The 27,689-nt window shown below is 38.8% G+C and overlaps 1 protein-coding gene across 1 annotated transcript in view; it reads left to right on the top strand.

Annotated features, from left to right (window-relative positions):
* The window catches only part of FAM177A1 (family with sequence similarity 177 member A1), a 33,918-nt gene extending 6,921 nt beyond the window's left edge, over positions 1 to 26,997 (top strand). The window contains exons 2-5 of the mRNA XM_034768637.1: positions 7,013 to 7,192; positions 20,423 to 20,489; positions 23,186 to 23,283; positions 24,448 to 26,997. Of these exons, the coding sequence (XP_034624528.1) occupies positions 7,013 to 7,192; positions 20,423 to 20,489; positions 23,186 to 23,283; positions 24,448 to 24,660 (558 nt within the window). The 3' untranslated portion in view covers positions 24,661 to 26,997. The remainder of the gene's footprint in view (positions 1 to 7,012; positions 7,193 to 20,422; positions 20,490 to 23,185; positions 23,284 to 24,447) is intronic.
* The last annotated feature ends 692 nt before the right edge of the window (positions 26,998 to 27,689 follow it).

The following is a 27,689-nucleotide window of genomic DNA, read 5'->3' as shown; positions in this document are numbered from 1 at the left end:
CCTAGGACTGACACAGCTAAAATTATGCTGCATTAGCACTAATAGGCTTTATACTGCCCAGGCAGAAGAGATTTTATCTGTTCATCTTAAAGATATGGATCCTGTTTGTATCTGACTTCATTTTGATTCTGTTGGTGGAAAGAATCCTCCAAGCCACCTGATAGGAACTCGTCTTTTGTTCAGCCGTGTTGTGACTGTAAGGATTTTTTATTTTTGTTTTTTGAGCATTAGCATGGTGATGAATTTTCCTGTTGTTGGCTTTGGTTAATATTTTAAATAACTACATTTTTGTAGAGTAGAGGGACTCTCTCACAACATAATAGGCTGGATTTTTTCACTGTATAGTATGTTGTTGTTTTCTGTAAGCCTTTATGTATGTGGACGTTTTTGTGTTCCATTCGTGTAGCTAACAAATAGTGTTCTAAATGTCACTGCTCAATCATAGAGACAAGGTGGACCAACTCTTTACCTGCCTTGTCCCTCTAATATCCTGGGACCAACACTGCATACAACTGCTCAATCATATTGCTTTTTGTTGCATACCATTCTTGTATGTTGCCCATATAGATTGCTAGCGCTTCATGTCAGAGATCTTGTCTTCCTGTCTCTAAAGGGCCTAGTATGTTCTTTCTGTTGTGAAAATGTGTCTAAAACTTACAGATCTATGCAGTCCCATTAAGTGTATGGAAACTAATCTCCTTGCTGGCATCTTCTCTATAGGTACACCTCTACCCCGATATAACACTGTCCTCGGGAGCCAAAAAAATCTTACTGCGTTATAGGTGAAACTGCGTTATATCGAACTTGCTTTGATCCGCCGGAGTGCGCAGCCTTGGCCCCCCGGAGCACTGCTTTACCACGTTATATTAAATTCATGTTATATCGGGGTAGAGGTGTAGTTGGGCTGTTAAATTCAGTTTGTTGAGAAATAAAAGCAGGGTGAAATTCTTTCCACTGGAATTCTGTTTGGTGGCATATGTGTTGGAAGATGTCTGCTTAACAGTTAATTCTGATGGTACCCTAAAGTTCACCTTTCTATCTTTCTTTTATGTGCTGTGACTTACTTATTTCAGAATGATTTAGAATTACATTGTGTGTCAGTTTGATCTTGAGACTTGCCTGCTTTTCCAAATCTTTGCAGTTCATTTTCAAAAAATTTTGATCTTTGAAGACCATATTATTGGGTGAGTTTGAATGACTTGGAAACATAATTTAAAAAGGTGATGTTAGATTAGTTCTGCTATCTTTAGCTGTGGTCTTGTGGGAGAAGCAAGGGTGCAACATTTGAGATGTAAAAAATGTTTACTAAGTAGAACAGGGAAGTTTTAACATCTATTTGGGGGGAAAAAGTAGGAATAATAATGTAGATAATACACTTAACTATCTGGATTTGTTTTAATATTTTTGATATCTGTATAAAAGGGAATTAGTTTAATCCAGAGTGGATAAAAATAGATTATTAAAACATTTTTTATTTAAATTGGACTCTTAAATTTAAAATTAAATATACCGTATATACTCGATCATAAGTCGGTTCGTTTATAAGCCAATCTCCCCCACCCTCCAAAATGGCTAAATAAAATTGGAAAATGTTTATGACCCATTCATAAACTGACCCTATAATTCACAGGTTGGCAAACTTTGGCTCCCGGGCCATCAGGATAAGCCGCTGGCGGGCTGAGACGGTTTGTTTACCTCGAGCATCCGCAGGCACGGTTTACCTAAGTAAACAAAGTGTCCCAGCACGCCAGCTACTTACCCTGATGGGCTGGGACAGCAACTAGTGGGGAAATTTTTCGGGGGGGAGAAGCTGGGGATCAGGGAAGTAACCCCTGTGACCACTCGCCACATGACCACACCCCTAGCCTGGGACCCCCACACTTTCTACTTGGTGGGCGGGGCTGAGCGGCACAGGCGCAGCCTGCCAGCCCTGGAGCTGCAACTGCTTCCGAGGCTGTTGGGAGAGCAGCGTGGCCAGAAGCGGAGAGACTCTGGCCCCGCCTCTTCCCTTCTGGCTGTGCTGCCTCTCCTTTTCCCCCTCTGTTGCGGGAGAGGGGCTGTGTCCCACCTCTCCCTCTCTATACCTGTTCATAAGCCAACCCCCTTCTCTGATGCTTCCCTTTTGTACTAAAAAAAATTCAGTTTATGAATGAGTATATACGGTAGGTTGTGGTTGTTGGTGTTTGTTTGTTTTGTTTTTTTATTAAATAAGCCTATTTTAAAATTTGAAATTGACAATTTATTTTAAGGCCTAAACTTATTTAATGTAAATGATTTCAATAGATAAAAAAAAATTAAGCAGTAATGTTTTCTGCCAAGTTTTAAAGAGAATCAAACCACTGAACGTGTTGAGGTCACTGGATGAGCACCTGGAACCAGAGTTTGTTGATGTGCTAAACCAGTGTTTGACAGCAATAGCCTGTTCTGTAGGTGCAGAGAGAATATTATCTTCATTTCAGCTTATTCAACTAGTTCAGTTCAGTGACTAGCTCATTCATACTTAAAGCCTGGTCTATACTAGAAAATGAAATTGGCTTAACTACATTGCTCAGAGGAGTGAAAAATCCACACCCCTGACCAATGTAGTTAAGCTGACCTAACCCCCAGTGTAGACAGTGTTAGATTGACGGAAGAATTCTTCAGTTGACCTAGCTTTGTGGTCCCCAACCTTTTTGTGGCCAATAGCATATTCATGTTTTCAGAAGAGTGTGGCGGGCACCAACAATTTTTCAAGGCTTATTTTGTATTTGTACATTAAATAATACGAAAAACATCATATTTAATATTACATAATATATGAATCCATAAGAGAGAAAAGGTAATTTTACATGTAAAAAGGTATTAATTAAATTATCCATCAATTACTCTTTCACCTTACCATGTGAATTTGCTTTTTTATCTGCCTGTAAGAAAAATTAAGGAGTTTTTACAAAATAAATATCATAAACAGTTTACATCTTATTTATTTTTAAAAAGTAAAACATTGTTGAACTGCTGGTCCAAATATATTTTTTATTCTTACTTTAACATAGCCAGTTATGGCTAATTAAAAAATATTCTTTGTATTGTTACTTTGTATCTGGATTTCAATAAACAAACAAATATGAAAAAAAGTTAAAACACAAGTTAATCATACGCACTCATCAGCACTTAATGGAAAATAGATATCATTAATTCACGTGGTTTTTCTAATAAAGTCAGTGTGATTTTTGGCACTGCATTTCTTCAGCCAATCTTTTGTAGTTGGGAGAGTAGGATGATATTCCAGTTCATAAGCAATCGTCAAGATGGGCATCTGTAAGCTGAGATCTGTATTTTGATTTTATAATGTTCATTGTTGAAAACAGAACTTCACATAGATAAGAGGAACCAAAATAAGATTTTCTTTTGTATGCTACATTTTTTAAGGCAGGAAACTTTTTTCGGTTAACCAGATTCCAAAAGTTTTCAGCTGTTGCGCAGTATTTTAGAACAATATCATTTTGAAGGTCTAAAATCTCCAGTTCCACATCTTCTGTTCTTACTTGAATGAGACTCGCAATTGATGTAGCCATTTCTGTTACCTCTATTTGGCAAGTAAAAGGATTCACAAGAAAGGCAACTATAGCTCAATGATGGTGAACTGTTCCAGAAGTATTTGAATGTGGATAACAAATGGTGATGGGTTAAAATCACTGTCATATATCATTTTCTTCATACTTGGGAAATGTACGAGAGACTACTTCTTCATATGTGACATCCACAAGATCAGTTTTGCTTTAAATGATTTTACAGAACCTATCATTTGAGCCACATGTTTGTCTTTTCCCTGGATTTCCCAAGATTTAAAATGTTCAATTTGTCAGTGATGTCAGCAAGAAAAGCCAAGTCCATTAACCAACCGGAGTCTTCTAGTTGCTCGAAGTTCTGATTTGTGGAGTTCAGAAATTCTTTGATCTCTTCAATTAGGCTTAAAAAACGTGCAAGAACTTTACCTTTGTTCAGCCATCGTACTTCTGTGTGCAAGATAAGATCAGATTGTTTATTATCAACATCTTCCAACAGGACCTTAAAAAATCGGTGTTGCAAAGGTTTCACTCTAATAGAGTTAATTATTTTAATAACGACATTCATGACGTGTTGAAAAGAAAACTTTGACGCACAAAGCTTCTTGGTGGATAATGCAATGAAAAGACATAAAGTTCGGAAAGGATTCATTCTTCTTGCAGAGTGCAATGAATCCATTGGCACTGCCCATCATTGCTGGTGCCCCATCAGTGGTGATCGCAGACAGCTTGTGTAGTGGCATATTAATGGATGATGCGTATGATTTGAATAAATGATAATGTCCTGACCCTTTGTTCACCCTTTCATAGGCAATACTTTTAGTAACTCTTCTTTTATGGTGAAGTCACTAAATACCATCCTCACTATAATTGCCAACTGTACTGTATCCAATATATCTGTCGACTCATTGAACTGCAGTGAAAACCAGTCACATATTTCCAAGTCCTCCTTTAGCTGAATTTGCATGTTGCTTGAAATTGCATATATTCTCCTCGTAACTGTTTCTGATAACTGCAAGTCTTGTATTGCTGACAAAATCTCATGCTTGTTAGGTAATCCTTGAAACAGGCAATCAGCACCAGTCAAAAATGCTTCCTTCAACAATTCACCATCTTGAAAGGGTTTTTTCTTCTTTGCAAGCAGGTGAGCAATTTTAAAGGAAGCAGTAGTAGCACTTTTAGACTTTACCACTTGTCTAGTGAAAACAGATTGCTGGACAGATAGGTTTGATTTGAGTTGATTAATTTTCTTCTTTCTCAACTCAGATTTAAGTGGATGGCTAATGTCAAAAGAGCCGTGATTAGTTTGGAAATGGCATTCAACATTGTTTTTTTGGCACTGCAACAGTACCACCGCAGAATTAGCAAACACATTTTCCTTTATTTTCAATAAAACAACAGGATTCTTCCCAATCTGCGTTGAAATAATACGTACATTGTCTTTTATTGAACCACTCATTTTGGGGCAAAATGTTAAAAAATAATAAATCACAAATCACAAGTAAACAGCAGTATCAGTGCAGCGGAAGAATACTCGCATACAGGACCGGTTCCCATCACAAGCGGAGCGAGCACGTGCCTGGGGCGGCACATGCTACGGGGCGGCATTCCGTCCATTCTTGGGGTGGCAGAGTCCGAGCGCGTTTTTGTTTTTCTTCCTGCTTCGGCAGTTTGGGCTATTTTATTTATTTATTTTATTTATTTGCGCTTTGGCAGTTCGGGCGGCGGCAGTCCGAGCCGCTGCCTTTTTTTTTTTTTTTTTTGGCACTTCTGGGCAGCGTAGGGAGAAACAATCTTGCACCTGCAGCCCTGGAGTTCTCTGTCCCCGGCAGGCACGAGGCTGTGGCTTCTCTCCCCTGCTGGGCACTACTTTTCACACCGTATCACTAGGCGGGTGCACATAAATGCCCCGGCGGGCGCCATGGTACCCATGGGCACTGCGTTGGGGACCACTGACCTAACTACTGCCTCCTGGGGAGGTGGATTGCCTATGCTGATGGGAGAACCCCTCCCATCTGCGTAGGTAGTGTCTACACTGAAGCGCTACAGCAGCACAGCTGCAGCAGCATTTCAAGTGAAGATGAGCCCTAAGATACCAATTGGGAGTTTGAAAAAGCTGAAAAGCTCGTTTTCCTCTTCCAATATATGAATGAAAATTAAGTATGAGAGGATGTGATATACTGTTTCTATAATTTGGATGGACATGGCAAGATCAGAAACAGTCAGTTCAATTTACTATCTACAGCTAATACTTCCTAGTTTAATAAATCAGTTGATTCTTAAATGTTTTGATAACCTTCTTTTCTAGTGTACAGCACATTTAATGTAGTTTTATTTAATAATAATACAAAAATTAAAATGCTGTTTTGAGCTCTTTTAATTGCACATATTGCAAATGATGCACTTATTTACTAGACTATTTTCAAACATAATAAAAATGTAAAAAATAAGAAATGAAAATTAATTGAAATTGAGCTGTATAATTAAATAAATTTATAGGCACAGTGTATCCCTCCTGGTTAGAAAAAGAATAAGCCGCAGATTTAGTGTAAAGTCTAGTTGCAAATCAACATGTTTTTATAGTTACCAACCAGTGAGAATCAACTATTTTCTTTAGGAAAATAACTAACAAGTACAAATACAAAACATGATTAAAATCAAGGTTGTATGGTTGCTGATTTAGGTCATGATGACAATCTGTTATTTAAATAGTTTTGATTTAAATCACTCTATCCTGATTTAATCTCTTACAACAGCATTTTTCAAAGCATGGGTTGTGACCCCTCCTTGGGGTAGGCCTGAAGGACTAAACTGTGTGTGTGTATGTATTTGGGGAGGGAGAGAGAGCATGGACAGGCCTTTCCGTTGTTTTTCAGTGTCTCAACTTTAATTTTTTTAAAGTTACTCTCTAGCTCTCATGGTTTTGAAGGATACCTTGAAAACATGAATTGAGTGTTATGTGAGAGCTGTCTGCCTGAATTTGCAAAGAGCTTGAAACAGTTAAGAAATCTGACCTCTGTTCATTTCAATGAGTGTTAACTCAGATGCCAATGATGATATTTTAAATGTCAACATTAACTATTCCATTGTTCACCAAAGCATGTAAAGAAAAGAAAGGATGTGCTGTGTAGTGAAGATCTATACAATATAACTTCAGTGACTGGCTCATTTTGGGTAGACCTCTAATAACAAAAGGCAGTGTTGAAGTGAATGTGATTAATTTAGTTTTCTTGAAATGGGGAGCTCAGCTTTAATAAGTTTGGGAAATGCTACCTTACAGCTGCATCACTTAAAAAAAACTCCACTTCAATCTTCAGAAAAGCTCTCAATGATCTCTGTTACTTCTAGTAAGGTACTTTAGATTGGCTGACAGATATTTTGTGATATTTGTGAGAACCAAACCTCCAGTTTCACTGCTTATCCTGCAGAAGCTTGTGTTTTTGAGACCATTATTTTCTTTGTTACAGCTGCACTCAAATGGCGATAGAGGCTTTGAGAATGTGGAACTGGGGATCATAGGAAAAAACAAGAAAATTCCAAGAAGGGTCATTCACTTTGCAAGTGGAGAAACCATGGAAGAATATAGCACAGATGAAGAGGAAGATCCAGTGCAAGAAAAAAAAGACCTCTTGCCTTCTATTGATCCTGTAGGTTTGTTACAGATAATTCTTTATTTTATTTGCCATTTACTGGAAAAGTGATAACCACTTTTTGCACTTGGAAGAAACATAAATAATTATTGAATTCAAATCTGACTTCTATTTTATTTTAGCTAGTTACAGTTAAGGATGTAAATAGGGTTTAAAAATAGTGACCATGTAACCTATTAAAAGTCTATCGGTTAAATGGTTAACCATTGAGGAGTTCACATAGGCGGGGAACTAGGGATGCAGGGGTGCTGCAGCCGCCCCACGTTTACATGGTGAGCAACTCCATATAATAAAAGGGAGCAGTAAAGAACTTGCAAAAGTTTAAATAAAATAAAAAATTTAAGTGTTTCAGAAAATACCAAAAATATATTTTAAAGTATGTTGTTAGACTACATCAAGTTCAACATCTACATTTTATTTCAACTATCCATATTTTCCTGATCATGTTGTGTTGGAAGGGTAGAACGCTGTCTTTAATACTTTTGTCTTGAATAAGTTCACTGTGGTGTCTGTAACCCAGGAAGTATAGGTACGGGGGAGGAGATGCTTGCTTATCTCACTTCATTGGAGTGTGTGCTACCATGCTCTAGCCACTAAGTGATGGCACATTAGAGGAACTAACCACACAATCATACCACTGTGTCAATACACCCATCACATCTTAAAGAAATGTGACTCCAATGGAGAGCTTTACTGGTGGGGCACCCACAAAGAGGATCGTGGCTTTGGTATGGATATTCTGCTGGTTTCTTCCTGAAGAAGTGTTGTTGCCATGGGATTTGGTTAATTAGAGGGTAGCTGTGGGAAGGGGCTGTAGATCACATTTGTCTTTTCCATGGGCTTTGAGTTAAACTAGGTGGGAAAGAGAGAAATTGTGGATATGAGAGAGGCCAGGTTGGAGATCTGGAACTTCAGCAAAGGGGAAGAGGGTATGTAGGGAACAGAAATTGGGACAAATGCAAATTACAAGGGAAACTGTGGAGTTAATCCATAGTGGATTTGTAGCTTTGAGCTCTGTATTATTGGGCTGAAGCTTGTCTTCATTTGGGAAAGAGGAACATGAATATTGGCTGGAGTGAACATAGGATGGGATAAGCAACAAAAACATGTAAAGTGTGCAACTTATTAAAAATGACAGTATATTAAGTAAAAATGCTTTAAGTTTCTATTCACATGCTTAAGTAAAGGGCAGTTCTTAAGCTTGCTCATATCCTATTTCTTTAAGGAATCTGTGGGGAGGACAGCATGAGTCACTCTGTACTGGCTAAGGAGGTCCCAAATTTATGCCTGTATTCAAGTATTATTCTGAATCAAAGTTATCCCCAACCACTCAAAATCTATCCAGGTCTTCTCCAATGCAAATCTCTCATTTAAATGTTCCAAACTATCTGCAATCAGCAGGAGGCCAGGCCAGGATGAGTGATGGGACATTGTATGCAAGGTTAGGAGTACAGGTGAACTGCCTTCCCCTACATAAAGTACAAAAAGATGGTTTTCTTTTCAGTCCACTCCAGAAAGCCACTTCTTAGCACATGATCCAAAGCCTATTGAAGTCAGTGAAAAGAGTTCCACTGAATTTAATGGGCTTTGGATAAAGCCTTTAAGAAAAGTGCAGTGGCCAGTTCTTGTATTCCTTTGAATAGCACTCTCCCATCTGTGCTGTGCTGAGGGAAGGCACTGGAGAGTTAGCTGTAAGTGAGGGCAGAGGCTATGTCTACACTAGAAACTTCAAAGTGTTGCTGCGGGAGCGCTCCCGCAGCAGTACTTTGAAGTGTGAGTGTAGTCATGCGCAAGTGCTGGGAGGGAGCTCCTGGTAATCCATCTCCACAAGGGGAATAACTGTGAGCGCTGGGAGCTTGTCCACACTAGCGCTTTAAAGTGCTCAAATTTGCTGCACTCGGGGGGTGATTTTTCGCACCCTTGAGCCAGCAAGTTAGAATGCTATAAAATGTAAGTGTGCACAAGCCCAGAGACACACCACTCTACAAACTGGCACATTTTCAAAGTACATTCAAAGATGCATGATAGATGGAAATAGTATGAGTTGTTCCTCTTCTTGCTTCCTGGTTACAAATTTGTGTACACTAAGGAACATGAAGTGTGCCAAAGTTGAGATTGGTTCTTCCCCCCCCTCCCCCCAAATTACTATGTAATCCTTAGTTTTTTATTAACTTTTTGAATTAAAAGAATTCTGTGGCTTGTGGAGCACTATATGCTTTATTGTTCACTCCTTTTTTTTTTTTTTCTTTTATTGAAGAAGCTTCATTATAACAACTTCAATTAAGGTAAACTGGATGAAGGGTTGCTATTATCTGCAGTATGTTTTATGTATCCCAAATGAGTTGAGGACCCACTAGCCAAGCTGAGCTGTGATGTTTTGGTAAACAGCTGCTTTAAAAATGTTTTGTATTGTAGGATTTCTATACGCACAAATAAATAGTCAGTTTGCTGGGACCAGCATGTCTACAACTCATTATCCCAGTTGGGATACAAAAAAACTATGTTGCAAATAATAGCAGCTTCTGGTCCAATTTACCTTATGGTACATTTAGTACTTTGGAAATTCTACATCATAAAATTTTGGAGCCCAGCTGGTGTTGGCATCTTTACAGCTCCTCTATTGAGTTGAGGGAAACATATTTTTTTTATGTTGCAGAGAAATTATAATTAAGCCAAAACACTTACTGAATGTTTTAGAACTAAACTGAAAATGACCACGTTCGCTTAGCTGACAAGCTCTAAACTTAGATTTTCAAAGATTATTTGAAAAAATAGCCAGGTCTGAGGAAAAGAAACTGTATCAACCCAGTCTATCTAATTACCCTTTCCTACTCAAAACCCAGAACCAGTACTCCACCCTCATCTGACTTATCAGCCATCTTTGACACCATCTATCATCCTCTTTTCCTTGAAATATTGTCTTCTCTTGGCTTCTCTGACTCTGTTTTCTCTGGGTTCTTCTACCTCTCTAATTGCTCCTTCAGCTTGTTGTTTCCAGAGGATCCTCCTCATTTTCCCCCCTCCCACTTAGTGTGGGTTCCACAGGACTCTCTCCTCGGTTCCCTTTTCTACTCCCTCTGCACCTTATTTCTGCATAATTTCACGAGTAAATTCAACTGCCACCTCTATGCTGATGACTTCCAGGTCTGCCGCCTTCTGTCCAAACTAAAATCTCTGCCTGTCTCTGGCTTCTCTTCAATGATGTCTAATCAGAAGGTCATGCTCAACATGGCTAAACCAGAGCTCTGAGTCTTCCCTCAAGCCTTCCCTGCTACTTTATTTCTCGATCACTGTGGACTTGCACCTCTCTAGGTACTCATATCCAGACTGTCTAAATCTTGCTGATTTTTTTTCTGCATAACATCTCTAAGATATGGCATTTTCTATCCATCTACATAGCTAAAACTTTTATCCAGGCTCACAGCATCTCACGTCTTGTTTTACTACATCGTCCTTTTCTCTGGCCTTGACAAATGCGATCTTGCTCTACCCATTCCGAATGCTTCTGCAAAGATCATTTTCCTAACTCATTGCTTTGACCATGATGCCTCTGTTTTGTATCCCTCCACTGGCTTTCCCTTCTGTATGCATCAAACATAAGCTGGCTTGTTTTTATTTTCAAGGCCCTTTGTGATGTTTCCTATCCTACCTGTTAACTCTCATTCACTATCAAAATGTCAACTCTCGCCTCCAATTGGCTCATGATGCTAGCCTCCATCACCCATTTGTTAAATTTTCAAGCAAGCACCTTTGTTCGTTATCTCATGCTGCTGCTTATGCTTGGGAGGAGCTCCCCATAGAATCTGCAAAACTACCTCATTATCCTCCTCCAAAAATGTCCTTAATTTTTGTTTTTGTTTCATACAAAAGACTTAAGTGGTTAGGTGGCTGATGTGCTCAGAACACTGTCTATCTTACTGACCAATATTGTCTCATTGTTTCCTTGTACTTTCTCATCTGTTTGCCTGTCTCTTGTTTGTATCTTGATTACAAGCTGTTTAGAGCAGGGACGTTCTTTTTGTTCCGTATTTGTACAGCACCTAGCACAGTGGGGTCCTAGTCCAGCATTAGGGTTCCCACATGCTATTACAATACAAATAGTACATAAATAAATAATCTGTGAGTTGGTCAGACAATAAAGTAAAAGCAAAGCCAAGGCCATCCACTTTATAAATATATCAGAGGGATAAATATCAGGGAGGGAGAGGAATTATTTAAGCTTAGTACCAATGTGGACACAAGAACAAATGGATATAAACTGGACACTAGGAAGCTTAGACTTGAAATTAGATGAAGGTTGCTAACCATTAGAGGAGTGAAGTTCTGGAACAGCCTTCCAAGTGGAGTAGTGAGGGCAAAAGACATATCTGGCTTCAAGACTAAGCTTGATAAGTTTATGGAGGGGATGGTATGATGGGATAGCCTAATTTTGGCAATTAATTGATCTTTGATTATTAGCAGGTAATTAAGCCCAATGGTCTGTAATAGGATGTTAGATGGGGTGGGATCTGAGTTGCTACAGAGAATTCTTTCCTGGGTGCTGGCTGGTGAGTCTTGCCCATATGCTCAGGGTTTAACTGACCGCCATATTTGGGGTCGGGAAGGAATTTTCCTCCAGGGAAGATTGGCAGAGGCCCTGGAGGTTTTTCGCCTTCCTCTGCAGCATGGAGCACAGTTCACTGGCTGGAGGATTCTCTGCACCTTGAGGTCTTTAAATCACGATTTGAGGACTTCAGTAACAGACATAGGTTAGGGGTTTTGTTACAGGAGTGGGTGGGTGAAATTCTGTGGCCTCTGTTGTGCAGGAGGTCAGACTAGATGATCATAATGGTCCCTTCTGACCTTAAGTCTATGAGTCTATAAGAGGAAGCCAAAAATGAACTACCCCAAAATAATCATTGAGCTTAACGATTTTTCCGTTCATGTGAGTGGGGTGGGGAACCTGCACTGTCTAAGTCCTTTACCACAATCTTCAAGGACTTTGTTCAACTAAAACATTTTACATTGTAAACCTAGTAACACTGAAATTCTCTTGAAATGTATCAACAAAAATACAATTCACTCCCCATCCTTAGCAACAATGTGTGTTGAGTCTTTCTTAGCTTTGGCTAAATGATGTTAGGCTTTTTTGATAGTTCAAATTTAAAGTCGTTAGTCCATTACAGTGTGTAGTTACACTAGATTTGTTGTTCCTATTGTCATGACAGGTAGTTTGCTGCCATGTTCTCTCTCCAAAATAATCTGAATGTGTGGGGTTATCTTTTTTTAAAATAATAGGTGGGTCCATAATGTGTAGAGCTCTTATTAAATGTCCTTTTGAGTCTTTTAAATACTAGGGCTAATATTTCTTCTAGTGAGTGAGCTTCCTTACTACAATTCAACTTCCTTAGGAATAGAACTGTATACTGCTATAGCTGAATCTTCCTTAAGATGTTTGTAAATTTTAATTTTAATTGCACCTTCCTTCTCTGTCTGAATTTAGTTAGAGAGGGTATGTGTGTGTATTTAATGTTGCAAATCTTATTTAATTTCTGTCTGTTAAGCACTAATACCATCTTCTAATGCAAATTTGATAAATTCCATTAGAAGAACGTAGTACTTTTCCACCCCCATTCGCCCAATCAAAGTATTGAGATTTCTTTGAGCAAAGGGGATTGAAATGCACTGTCTGGATGCTTGTTAATAAGGCTTATTTTAAGTGCCATTTTTTCCAGTTTTACTCAATACATTTAAAGCTACTTCACAGAGTAAGAGTTATATATATTGAGCTATTCTGTGGTAATTCTGTTCATCTAACTCTGAAGGGTCTCTATTAGCCACTTGCAAACTAGCTAATCTCTACATCTTAGTTTGTATTGCTTTTGGGAAATTTTGGCACTTTTGGAAAATCCTATCCATGTAAACTGACTGAGCAAGTAAGAAGAAAGGAAAGCAGGATTATTCCCTGTGTGTGTTTCCTTGTTCCTAGTATTTCACAGTGAAACACATCTTTTTCTTTTCCTGTTGAATTAGCACAGAATAACTTCTCTTTTGTCTTTTTCCCTCCTTTGAGACAGTTGAAGGAACACTTTACCTTTTGGATTATGGGATACAATGTTTCATATTGACTAGTTATGCTGGTTGTATTAAGGGCACGATTTGTAATTGAAGCAGGGATATCTGTGATAAATAACTCTTTTTCCTAGAATCTTCTTAAAACTTTCCATAGAGGTGGTCCTGACTTACTAAATTTGTTTAATTTTGCATTGTGGCAAGATAGTGGAAACTAGAAGATTATGTACATATCATTGAATTAAAAGTGCTATTAAATTGTATCTGAATTTGCATTATTTCAATAGTATGGTAAAAGAATTCTGCATTTGGTTTATTACATTCCTGTTACTCTGAGAAGTTCAGTTCCTTTTGGTATTTTTAAATGTTAAAGTAATGCTTCTAACCACTTGCTTGCTGCTAACCAGCATCGCTCTAAAATGGTTTGTCCTGTGCTCTGTGTGAATGCCTTTTTCACCTTATCACGTTGTTTATCTGTAGGGTTGTGCTGGTGCCAACCATTACTCCCATTTATAGCAACATCCTTTCCAGCACTCTTCCTGACTTCTTTGACTAAACAGGCACAAAAGTGACTGCCATTAGAACGACTGCCAACTGAGTACTTAATTAACAAGCATAGGGTGCTTTTGTGCAGCTACGACAGCAGCCTTTTTGCTTATGCTTGTCACCATAGCAGAACACTTCCTATAACCCCTGCTAAAAATACATCGCGTCTGGATTCTCAGTAGGCAGTCAACAGAATGATGCAGGTAGTGTGAAAGCTAGTCTTGTGTAAACCAGAGGAACGTTCTATCAGATAAGCACTGAAATCTGGTAATCTGCATACATACACAAAATGTAATTGTAATGCTTTGTCTTAAAACCATAGAAATTAGTTCTAAAACCTTTAATAGCTATATACATATTAAATAACATATAAAATAAGAATTTTCACACTTTTTTTTAAACAGTACTTGTCAGGGTGATTTGCTTTAAATCAAATTGATTTAAATCACTAGTCAGGAAGACTAGATTTAATTATGGATTTCTACATAAAAGTGCATTCTTGTTGGTTGTTATAACCTATATACGTATTCTTCACAACTCAGATAAATGTAGGTTTCATTTTTAGATGGTACACACTATACATTTTTTAAGTGATTTATTTTAGAACTTTTCAGATTAGTTTTACAGCTATATCAGAAAATGAATGATTATTTGGTTATTTCATTTACCAAAGGTAATTGAAGCAGATAGTTCACCTTCCAATGACTTCATAAATATCTCCAATTCAACAGGTTAATCATTAATATTTGGAGGATTTTCTTGCCATGCTGTATTAGGAGAACATCACCAGACATATAAATTGTTTTATTTAACTAAAACAACAACGTTATGTATTCTGGATTTTTTTCTTCAAAAACAAACATATAATATTATAACAAAACAAGCATATGAATTTTTGAATTTAGTTAAACATTCAGGTTTTTTAAAATCAGGTTTGTTTTTGTTAAAATTGTTTTTCTAAAATAGTTAAATGAAATATTTTAAAAAAAATTAAATCTACTATGTCAGCCAAGTCAACATGAGAAACTTAAAATTTAGGTTTCTGCAGCTAACTCAGTTGTCTTCACCTTCATTTTCTTTTGTTCATTCATAATTTGGAAAAGGAAAAACAAGCTTTCCTGCTTTTTCAGGTCCCAAACAATTTCTCAATTTGGAATTAATTAGTCCAAAGGAAGAAAATATTCTTTCACAGTGTGCAGCAGCAGTCAAAAAAGCAATCAGGATGTTAGGAATCATTAAAAAGGGGATAGAGAATAAGACAGAAAATATCTTATTGCCCTTCTATAAATCCATGGTACGCCCACAACTTGAATACTGCGTATAAATGTGGTCTCCTCATCTCAAAAAATATATACTGGCATTAGAAAAGGTTCAGAGAAGGGCAACTAAAATGATTAGGGGTTTGGAATGGGTCCCATATGAGGAGAGATTAAAGAGGCTAGGATTTTTCAGCTTGGAAAAGAGGAGACAAATGGGGAGGTATGTAAAATCATGAGTGGTGTGGACAAAGTGAATAAGGAAAAGTTATTTACTTGTTCCCATAATATAACAACTAGGGGCCACCAAATGAAATTAATGGGCAGCAGGTTTAAAACAAAAAAAAGGAAGTTCTTCACACAGTGCACAGTCAACTTGTGGAACTCCTTGCCTGAGGAGGTTGTGAAGGCTAGGACTATAACAGGATTTAAAAGAGAACTGGATAAATTCATGGAGATTAAGTCCATTAATGGCTGTTATCCAGGATGTGTAAGGAATGGTGTCCCTAGCCTCTGTTTGTCAGGGGGTGGTGATGGATGGTAGGAGAGAGATCACTTGATCATTACTTGTTAGGTTCACTCCCTCTGGGGCACCTGGCATTGGCCACTGTCGGTAGACAGGATATTAGGCTGGATGGACCTTTGGTCTGATCCAGTATGGCTGTTCTTGTGTTCTGTGTCCTACACCGGCAGAAGAAGCTACTGCTGTTAAAAGTGAGATTATCACTTCAACAGTCTCTGAATCCAAGTGCTTAAGTGACTTCCACCAGTTCACTGGTGTGACTTTCTTTAAAATGTCATCAGTAAACAAATTTCTTGAATAGTTCACCTTTAGCTCTGAAGTTTTATAGTTGGCATTATGGAGGGATGATTGCTGGATATCCATGTCATAGCCAACACCTCTTCTTCAGCAGTTAAGATTTGACCCTGGTACCGAGTATTGAGAATATTTGCAAGAAAATGAGCTGGAGATAGTACTGTACTTGTCCCATTTTTTTTTTTTTTTGGATGCTTGTAATTTAGCTCTGTCATTGCATATTTCTCTTTTTAAGATCTCACTCAGTTCCTTCCAAATTTCAACAGCATCTGCAATAAAACAGCTATTTCCCTGCATTTTGTTCAAGGCTACAGAAATAGGCTTCAGGGTACTCAGCATGTGTTCAACATTTCTCTTAAGACCAATGTTGAGAACTTTGGCTGTGACAGTGCCATCTATTTTTTCACAGTTTTGTTCACAAACTATCATCAGATTAGGCCAGTTCTTGATATAGTGCTCAAAACAGTCCACCACTGAGTTCCATGAGTCTTGTGGGAAAGTTAGCTTGGTTCCTCCCACTTTTTTCAGAGCAGCTGCTGCTGCAAAGTGATTGTTATAGAAGTATTTTGCAATTTCAACAACATTAGCCTTTATTTCTGGAACACTGAAGTCTTTGGCTAGGAGGTGCATCAAATGAGCACTGCAACTGTATGTTGTTAGTTTGGGACTGTCTTCACTCCCTCTTCTAAATTTCTTCCAATCTTGGATACATTTGCCGCATTGTCTGTGACCAACCTGCGTACTAGACATTTGAATTTTTTTTCAGTTTGTTATAGCTTTTACTGCTACTTCTTGTAAATATTCTGCTGTGTGTGCATTTCCTGATGTATCAATTATTTCTGTAAGGAAGACATTCCCTTCTTCTGTTGTCACACAAACACATACAACAGGATCATTGTGGACATTGCTCAATCCATCAAGACTCAGGTTAACAATTTTACCCTCTAGACCTTTTGCACACTGCTAAATTTCTCTTCCATACATTTTATCCAGCAATCTGCCTGCGACATCTGCTCTGTTGGGTGGACTGTATCCTGGTCTTAATGACTGAACCATGTTAATGAAGTGTGGAAATCATACAGAAAGAAGAGTTTGTTGCATAAACAAACTGGGCAATTTTTTCATCAATTACCTCTTTTTGTAATCTGCTGGTTCTTATCACAAACTTACCTATTGTTTCTGGATGATGATTTTTTTTCCCCTCTTTCTGCCACAGGTGATATACTATGGCTATGTGACATACATGATGTGACTGAAACACTATTATTGGCAGATAACTCTGAAACTAATGATCGTGATCTTGAAGGTGGATAGTCTTCAGAATCCTGAATGTTGAGGATAGATTCTCCTAAACAAAATAAATCAATGCAGTTATTTAATTATTAACACACTGCTCATTTAGTATTAGTCATTGTATTCACTGACACTCAGTACTACTTTAAAGGTGAAATTGTAAAAGGAAGGTCTGCCTATTTCAACTATTTATTTTATCACAACTACATCTAAAATGATAGCACAATAGAATAACAACTATATTTTTTTGCTCAAACGTGAGAATTCAAGAATAGTCCAGAAGGAAGACAGGCAGTCCTTAAGAAAGAAGAATGAAATAAAAAAGTTTGCCAACCTGAAGATCCTGCATGTTCAGACATTTTCCTTTCATCATCTTCAATGGAGCTTCCTCCTGAGAAGAAACACTTCTCATGATGTTGTTTCCTTTGGGCAACCAGGCCTTGCATTTCTTTGTTGCACTGTTTGCATTTTGCATGCATGCCTGTCTCATCCTCAGGTACAGGAACTTCATTAAAATATTCCCAAACTGGGTCTCTTTTACACAAATTTGCAGAGGGACAATAGGTTGAGGTCTGTTATTTCTCACCTGTGTATATTATTTAATTATTTAAAAACATTTTTGCTGTTAACAAGCATGTTATCTCTGAAGACACAAATCCACAGTTTGAGACTGCAAAACTAAGCATCTCTGATGTTATCTTCTAGACTGAGCACCGAGTCCCATTGGGTAGATAGAAAGATTAACCTAAATAATTATACAGAAGCCCCTGGAACCTCATAAGATTGGGTCCCTAATCCATGAACTATTGGAACTCATTTACAAAACTTTAGTTAAACATTACATGAATATAGTGTCTCATACTATAGAATTAGAATTTATAATCTCTATTCCATGATGAGATATCTTTGAGTTATACTGTATCTTAGTTTTTTTCTCAAAAAGCATTTTATCAAAAAAAATAAATAAATCCGATTTAAATAAAAAACAATCTGATTTTTATCCACCCTGGTACTTGTAATGGCTTAAATAACTCCATCGTTGTAAAATAGCAGCTGAAAACTCTTGCTATTGCACGGGTGTGGCAGTTGGGCTAAGTAATCCATCATCTATGTCGGGATGGACAAACTTTTTGGCCTGAGGGTCACTTTGGGGTTCCGAAATTATATGGCAGGCTGGGTAGGGACGGCTGTGCCTCCCCAAACAGCCTGCCCCTGCCTGCTCCCCTCAGAACCTCCGACCCATCCAACACCCCCTGCTCCTTGTCCCCTGACCATCCCCTCCTGGTATCCCCACCCCCTGACAGGCCCCCTGGGACACCCACGCCTATCCAACCGCTCCCTGTTCCCTGACCATCCTGCCCCCTGACAGGGTATCCCTACCCCCTGACAGGTCCCCCAGGACTCCCATGCCTATCCAACTACTCCCTGTCCCCTGACTCCCCCCGGGGACCCCTTACCCCTTATACGATCTCCCCGCCCCCTTATCATGCCGCTCAGAGCACCAGGACTGGCAGCCACGCCACCGCGCAGTCTAGAACACCGGGGCAGGCCGGCGGCTCTCGCAGCCACGCTGCCCGGCAGAAGCTCGCAGCTCTGCTGCCCAGAGTGCTGGTGGCACGGCAAGCTGAAGCTGCAGGGGAAGGGGAATAGCGGGGGAGGGGCCGGGGGCTAGCCTCCCCAGCCGGGAGCTCAAGGGTCGGGTAGGAGGCTCCTGCAGGTTGGATGTGGCCCATGGGCTGCAGTTTGCCCACCTCTGATCTATGTAGTCTCTTTCGTGTGACCAGTGAAATTGTTGCATGCAAACTAGCTGTAGAGTAAGAGTGGTGATTGGTTGAGTTATCTTTGTCACAATGGTCAAAAACTCTTGGCGTGGAAGAAATAAATGCCTTACTGTAGTTGAAAACCTGTGCTATTGCACGGGTGTAATTCATAAAGTCAAAATGGCTGAGAACTTAAACTGATGATACAGACTGCAAACACCAGTGGTGATTGAACCTAGTGTTGTGAACGAAAAAAGCTCTCAGCCATTCTTGTGGCTGTTTCCATCGCTTCATGCTGACTCAGCAGACATTTTATGCTTCAGAGTGACAATTCTGGAATCTTATTTTATAGATAATGGTTCAGGTATGTCTCAGTACCATTTTACTGGTACTTTCCAGCAGAAGGATCCCTCTACTGACAGTTTCTTATAAAAAACAAACCTCATTTGAATTCAGGAGCAGGAGATTTTCAAAGTTTTATTCAGGCAAGCTCTATTATTTATGAGAAACATATATACGTCTTCTAGTTAATTATATAATTTGTCTTTTCACAATGGTCAAGGTCTCTAGCCTTGTCATTAGAACTGGTTAGAAATTATTTTTGATTTTTCTCCATTCCCCTCCCCAACAAATTGTATGACCTAGAGGGATGCCCAACCTTTCTCAGCAGGTTAGAAACCTAGACAAAATGCCATGGGATCCCCAAGTGCTCCTGAGGTTCTAGATAGTGACATCATCAGTGTTTTCTTTAGCCATTTTTCCTGAGTTGCAATATTTCCATTGATGTACATCTCTCCATAATCATTCATGTTTCTGTTACTCCCAGAGTAGACTGCTGCTAATACTGTTCTGTGCTCTTGAAGACCACTTGGTGGATCTTGTACTAACTGAAGCCAGTAGCTAACTGACTTTGCAATACAAGCTACTTGAAGCATTTTTTAGACTGCATTAGATTATATACTTCTCGGTGCAATTCAAGGTGCTGACTTGGATCTATAAAACCCTATAAGATTTGAATCCTGCCTGACCTAGACTGCCTCTCTCCCAGGGACTATCCTTATATATGAATGAAATGGAAATAGAAGCAGGGAATACTGGTGGAGAGGACTCTGGAATTCAGTTTTCCTGGCTGGTCAGAACTCAAGACCTTCAGCATAGTGTGTAAGGCCCATCTATTCATTTTCTCTGATGGAGTGGAGGGTTGAATTTTTTTTGAGGGGGAAGTAAGTATAAGCAATAAGACATACATGTGCATGGACACCTAGAAATGGCTAGTTTTATGACCTGTGCAGTGACATCAGGCTTTAAAGATCTAAAACCAGAATTAGTATAACTTTCTTAAAACCAAAGCACTGACCTGAGCGTTGACAAACTGTTGGCAGAAAGACAAGGTGGCAGCTTTCTCTTCTGGATCTGTGCCCTTTTTAAGTTACTATATACTTCATGTATTATGTGCCACAATTTTATGGTCACAATGCTACTCTTATTAATTTTATCATTACAGACTACGCTTACCTGGGGACCCTACTTGTGGTTTCATATGCTAAGAGTTGCCACGTCAACCTTATCAGGTATTGGTTCATTTACTTTTTAAGGTAAACTACTCCAAAGAATATTAACTAGCTTTTTGAAAGCTTGTTACAAGATGAGGTGTAACAACTGGTAGGAGACTTATTGGCCATTTGGAACATTCCTCAAGTCTGCCACACATCTATATTTTGGTTGTGTAACTTTCCATCTTTTCGGTGCCAAGTTATTTCATTTTACAACTGAGAAAATCAAATTCCATTCAACAGAAAGAGATGTAATGAAGGAATAAACCAAAATCTCCCTCTTGCTAAATACTAATTTCCTTATCTATGGCTTACTAAGGAAACATTTGTTCAGGCTAGTTGTGAGAAGTAATCAGTCTGTCTTCCTGGGAAGAAATGTGCATGATCTGTCAGTTGTGTGTGGCACTTGGTCACCAATTGGCTGACTTACAAAACCAAACTAGAATCAAAGCTGCTTTAGACACTTGCAGTTCATGAGCACTTAATTGATGTGGCATATGTCCTGATTTGGTTTAATAGGGAAATATTTTGGTGTGCCACCAGACATATAAGAACTTCAGTAGAAGGATATGTGTAAAATAAAATGTTTTCCAATCAAAGGCCATTAGGTCTGTAAGTCTGTTTTCTATAGAACTTACCGTCTACAGCAGTGATGTCTATAAATCACTTGTGTGACTTGGCCTGAAAAGAACTTTGTAAAGAGAGAGTCAGTATGCATAAGGTTTTAGTTCTTGTTATCTTGAGATTTTGAATATTGTGTTAAATATCTGTATTCATAGTATTTTTGAGATGTTGTTTGTTGGATTATCTAATACCTAGCTTCTCATTTGCTCTTCTCGGAGAGTGTTAAGCAACAGAGCTAACAAGTTTACATTATCCAGTAAGCTTATTTTCCTGAGGAGTCCTGCAGATTTGAGGTACCATATATGCTCAATCATAAGCCGGTTCGTTTATAAGCCGACCCCGCCCCCCCCGAAGATGGATAAGTAAAAATGGAAAACTTTTATGACCCATTCATAAGCGACCCTATAATTCAGGGGTCAGCAAACTTTGGCTCCCGGGCCATCAGGATAAGCCGCTGGCGGGCCGAGATGATTTGTTTACCTCGAGCATCCCCAGGCACGGAGGTAAACAAAGTGTCCCGGCGCGCCAGCTGCTTACCCTGACGGGCCGGGACAGCAACTGGTGGGGAAATGCTTTTGGAGGGGAGAAGCTGGGGGTCAGGGGACTCCACCCCTAGCCCGGGACCCCGAGACTCTCCCCATCCCATCCCATCCCTTCCCACCTGATCTGGGGAGGGCCACGGGAGGATGTGTCTGGCCTGGCCGGGCGGCGCGGACACAGCCTGCCAGCCCCGGAACTGCATTTGCTTCAGAGGCTGGGGAAGAGCAGCGTGGCCAGAAGCAGAGAGAGACTGGCCCCGCCTCTTCCCTTCTGGCTCTGCTGGCTGTGCTGCCTCTCCTTGCTCCCTCTGTTGGGGAGGGGCTGTGTCCCACCTCTCCCTCTCTATACCCGTTCATAAGCCGACCTCCTTCTCTGATGCGTCCCTTTTTTCGTAAAAAAAAAAAAAAAAAAAATCGGCTTATGAACGAGTATATACGGTACATTCTCCTTGGTTTTTCATCCTCCTTGCCCTCAAGGCCCTATACTGCAGCAATCATTTTGGCCAAGGAATTGCCATGAGCCCATCTATTCCACTCCTTTGTTAGAAGGGATGCCCACTTAGCCCCTGGTGACTTAAACTGAGAGAACTGAAATCAAATCCCATTGATCTATGCAGCTGTGTATAGCACACACTGTCGTTAAAACACTGTTAGCCCTGAATCTACATATGTCAATACATACATTCTATAGAACATTCTACATACATACGTGTCTGTGTGTATATACTATATATTCTATATACATTCTGTTCTATTTGCTGGCTGCAAACATCATTCAGTACAAATACTTGTAATCTAGCCATTATTTTACATAGTCTTATTTTGTTCTGCTTTGGAATCTGTTAACGCAAAAGTACCGAATGACAAAATTAAAAGTACTTCCTTTGCAGTCAAATTTTCACACTATTTGGTTCCTTGTATTAATGTTATGTGTAGCCTCCAGTTTTGTCATTCATTCCTGCATTTTTGACTAGTTACCCACTGTTATTGGTAACATTAACTGTGCTAATGAATTAAAATATATAAAGGTATTGTATTTTAAACACACTGAATTATCAACTTGTTCATTAAAGTGCAGTTCTACTCTGAAAATGAATGTAAAAATGGGCATTATGGGGTTCTGTTTCTATTTTCCATATTGTATGTCCTCATTTGAAGATAATATACTTTTACTGTGGGCCCTGGAAGTTAAGCTCGATTCTTTCCTTCTTGCACATTTTTGCAGGTTATAAAGATTCTGCTGACCAAACTCTGCCCTCTGTGACATTTATGCAACCATGCGTGCAATCCCACTGAAAACAACATGAAAGTGGAACTGACTTGAACTTACTAAACAATATGCATAAGTAACAGAATCTATCTCTTTAGCTAGGTTGGCTGTCCAGTGTGAACAGCAGTAAACAGTAAATATATCACTAAATTGAGCAGTTATGACTGACTACACATGATTTCTTTTTAAGCAGCTGCTCTCTTTTGAAGTAGAACTGCTCTTAAAACTCTGAAAACGAAATCTAAGGAATTCAGGTAAAGGCCTCTCTGTTTTATTTTTAGTGTGTGACTTCCTTGGGGAAAAGATTGCATCCGTTTTGGGCATAAGTACACCAAAATACCAGTATGCCATTGATGAGTACTACAGGATGAAGAAGGAGGTGTGTCTTTTTCTTTACTGTTAATGCAATTTTTACTTTGTCAAACTTGTCTGTAGTATTTACTAAAGATAGCTCAATCCATTTGGCCTAAACCTCAGCCTTTTCTTTGAATCTTTCTTTCTTTTTTAAAGCTCTCTTCCCATATGCTTCCTCACCTTTAGACTCTTACCACTGGATTAGCAATTTCCAGGCCTCTTAGTGAGTCCTGGTCACTGCTGTATTCCAGTCTCTTGCACAGTGCACTTTAAGGACAATTTGCAGATTGTGTGAGAGATGCATGTAGCGGTTATTGGACACTGACTGAATTCTTTTAGAGGAATGGTGGAGGCTCAGTTTTTAAGGTGCCTTTTTAAATTGTTTCGTACGGTTATTGTTGCTCCTGAAAGAACAGGTTAACAAACAGTGAAACAATTTATACTGAAGTCTTTCACTCACAATTACAGAAATATTAAGTAACTTGTCTTTTAATGATCCTTCTGTGTTTTTCATTTATTTGTTTTTATCAAGCTACTTAACTTGTCCTAATTTCCCTGCTTGTGTCCCCTTTGTTCCCCCTTTCCCATGATATATCACAAAATTAATGGCTTGCGCAAATGTCCTGTGTCTTTGCATTGGCTCCTGTTACTTAGAATATTTCTAGTATTTTAAAATGGTAAAACTTTTCATTCACAATGACAAATTCCTGATTCTGAGAGTTGACATTCCAAAGCACATGCTGGGGGAAGATCTTTTATAACCAAGTAATGACTTCTGTTTGCACATCTTTGTAAAATGTTGAAAATGCAAACCTTATTTGAAAGGTAATAGCCAGAAATATTACACATTATTGCTGTTGACAAATAATTGGCTTATTAAGTCAAAATTTATCTGTGTGTATCTCGTTTGCATGTGTAGAGAAAGTTCAACTCTTCAACTTCATTTCTCAGAGTAGTGTGAAAGGTGATTCTGGAAAAAGTATTTCTGAATGATTACTGGAATGGATCAGTGACTTGTAACTGATGTTTGCTTTGGTTATTATGGCTGAACTATCAATGAAAGCAAAATTTTTGTGAGTGCAAAGATGTGCTTGGATACCTGTAATTGAAACTGACGTGCTCTTGCAGAAGGAATTGTGAGGAATACAGGTTGCAGAAAGTATTGTATTTTGTGGAATTTTTTTCTTAGGAGGAAGAGGAGGAGGAAGAAAACAAAATGTCAGAAGAGGCAGAGAGACGATATCAAGAGCAGCAGAGCAAGCTACAAGATGAGACTACTGTCCAGACAGACCAACCTGAGGCAACAGCATGTAATGCATTTGTGAATCTCAATTTTGAAACTGAGGGAGAAGGCCAATCTGTTGCAGAAAGTAAACAAGACTTAACTACTGTCCCTACTTAAAATATAAGGTTCTGCATAATGCCAATTTTTTTAAATTGGCAGCAAAAGTGTGGGAAAAATCTTGTACTTTTTTCAGTGGAATGTAACTCATTTAAAACTCTGGCCAGGAGAGAGCTAAATAATGTCTGTTCAGTCCACAACTATTGAATAAAGCCTAAGACACTGCCAAGCCGACATTTCTGTTAAAATAAAAATTTTGGACAACAAAAAAAATTAGTTGAGTATAAATTAAATATGCTAGACCTCATCTTTTTCTGAACAGTGTAGGTAAAAATGTCTCTAATCTAGTGCCTGTCTGACACTCGTGGATTGAAGATAGTGCTATTTTATACTTTTAAAAGCCTATTTTGTATTTATAAAATCCTTATTGAAAATTAGCTCTCTATGAATAGATTGTCCGACTAATTAGAACTGATTTCCCATAGTGGCTTCATAAGGCACCTTAGTGACTTCCAAGTTCACAATAATGTCTTTATTTATTGTCACCATTTTATGTATTTATTATTTAGACACGAGCTTTAACCTAATGGTGTCTGAGTGCCTGTTGAAACAATTTCCTCTTTTAAAAGGAGGTTGTAAGCTCTATTTAGAACTTGCTCAGTTAAAGCTACATCAATTGTGGAGGTTAGCAGTGCTCAGACAACGAATTCTGTTGTCTAGCAAAGAACAGTATGAGCATCAGCTCTGTGAAGCACAGTCTCACTCCATTTATGAGAGACACTTCTCCTAGCCAGTTAAATATATAGTTTCAGTAGGTTCTAATAAGGTCCTAGGAAGTAAATTGAAATCGGATTCCTGGCCTTGAATTAAACACTCCAATTGTCAACATTTTAAAGACATAGGGTACCCATCTATAGCTAAAAGTGTGCTGTTTGACTGCTTGGTCTGCTCTAGAGCATTTATATGATGTGGTAGAGTCTCCATATTGTTACCTGAATGGAATATTTGTGTATATCATGCAAAAATATTGTATTTGGTTGCAAGTGAGGAGTTCAGCTTTGCAGCTTTTCCCCCCTGAAGTATTTAAAAATGAACTAAAGAAATACAGGCTAAATTTCAGTATTAGAATCTCTCTTAAGGAAGCAATTTCTGTTAGCTCTAAAGAACTACTCAAAATTACTTTGAATTCAGTTGGAATTTCTTTTAAAATCTATTTAACTGAAATTAAGACTAAGCCTTCTGCTAAAATGTTAGTTTGTTTCCAATACAAAAATACAGATACTATCTTACCCAGGGGAAGACACTGCTCTTCTGCTCAGAGGCCATTGTAAACCAGGCCCAAATAATGATTAGAGGAAGAAGAGTTAACTAAAGTAAGCAGCTCGCTCTCCTAACTTGCAAAAGAGAAATAGTTTATTTCAGGGCACTCATACCTGAGCTCTCTAGGTAAGGAAGGAAGGAACTGGAGTATTCCCCAAGTCTTGCAGTGTAGAACGTTGGTAGGTAAAGACAATAGTGTATAGTTTCTTCACCACGAACAGACATCATGTGAGTAATAATTTCAAATGAAAATCTTACTATCTTTAGGTGAAATTTCTAAAGTTTAAGAAAACATTAGAAATTTTGAGTGAGATTCTTGGGCGGTGCAGCCCACAAAGGGAAAAGTTACCACCGTAAGGGCTTTCTGATTCTGGGTACTTGAGGGACTGCCCGACCTATGACAATCCTCCTGGTCTGTGGCACTATCAACAATGCCTATAGCACTCTGAGCATGCCTTCTGTGCCCCCTACACTGCAACTTGTTTAGGATCCATTGCAGAGCTACATAAGGTAGCTTTGTACTGTGCTTGTGATGAGGGAATTCTTCCTCTGCCAGGTATGGGTCTTTTTTGGTCTCTTTATAGTGCTACAGCAGCTGTCTTAATCAACTATCCTCTTTGCTTTGCTGCTCTATCCTTTGCCTCTTTCAGCTTCTGATGAACATCTGCAAGAGGTAGCTTGAGTCCATTGTGAGTGAAACAAAGAGCACATTGGTAATAGATGAACTACTTAGAGCCTACATTGTCTAAAATTGGTATCTGTTCAGGGCAAAAGCCTACAGTAACTTGTGAATAAAATCTTTATTAATGGAGAGAAGGATGTTTAGCTTTTTCTGCCAGAAATTTATCAACTGTGACTGCACTATTGTCTATTTGCTTGTACTTTCTGTTGCAGTGAGCAAGGAATGCTCGCTGTCCTGGTGTTAAAATTCTTTGTATAAAATGTGTTACTCACTGTGCCTTAATACTTAATCCTTCCTTCAGTTTATGCAAAATGTATGAAAGTGGTTACTTTAACATTTGCTGTAAATGCATAATATTACTGGTTATTTTATATTTAATATAATTTTGAACCTTACCTTGGCTCTGTTTTTCTTTCATAGTGTAGATCCAGCCCCTTTGTAGTTGTGTGCCTGGATCCGGAGTGCTTAAGTTACTCAGTGCTTTCAAGAGAAAACAATAAGATGCATGCCCGTTAAGTCCATGTCCTCCTAAGGGCATCTGTTTGGACACTGAAACTCAAGGGTGTCTTCCTTCCCCCAACCAACAAAATGCATCCTGAGATGAACTCTGCACCCAGGCGTAATTGGGACGTTATACATTTTACCATCTGACTTGGGAGGCTTAGTACTACTTAGAGATAAATATGTATCAATCCAAGGGCAGCATTAAGTCACTTTAGCTTAAATCACCACATTTTAGCGATAGGGCAACATTAGCGAAAACTTCTCTGTACTCAACTTAGCCTTCTGAAGTAATATACAGGAATAAAAGTAAAGCCTTGAGGTGTATACAAAAACTTCCAGTTTGACTAGTGGTATGATTTAATTAAACCAGTGAAAACCCTGCTGTAAATACTTGCACGTAGCTTAAACAAATTCTGAATAGACTTAAGCTAAGCAACAACAGACCACTCTTTAAATTGCTGCAAACCCCTCTGTAGATACACTAATATTGGTTTGAAACATTCAGGTTAAACCAGTGCATGTTCCTCATATTGACAAGACAGTTCACTTTGCCATTCAGTACTTTGTGTGTCTACCACAGATG

This window comes from Trachemys scripta, chromosome 4 (genome assembly GCF_013100865.1).
Source record: "Trachemys scripta elegans isolate TJP31775 chromosome 4, CAS_Tse_1.0, whole genome shotgun sequence".
Taxonomy (NCBI): domain Eukaryota; kingdom Metazoa; phylum Chordata; order Testudines; family Emydidae; genus Trachemys; species Trachemys scripta.
This window is presented reverse-complemented; position numbering and strand designations above follow the sequence as displayed.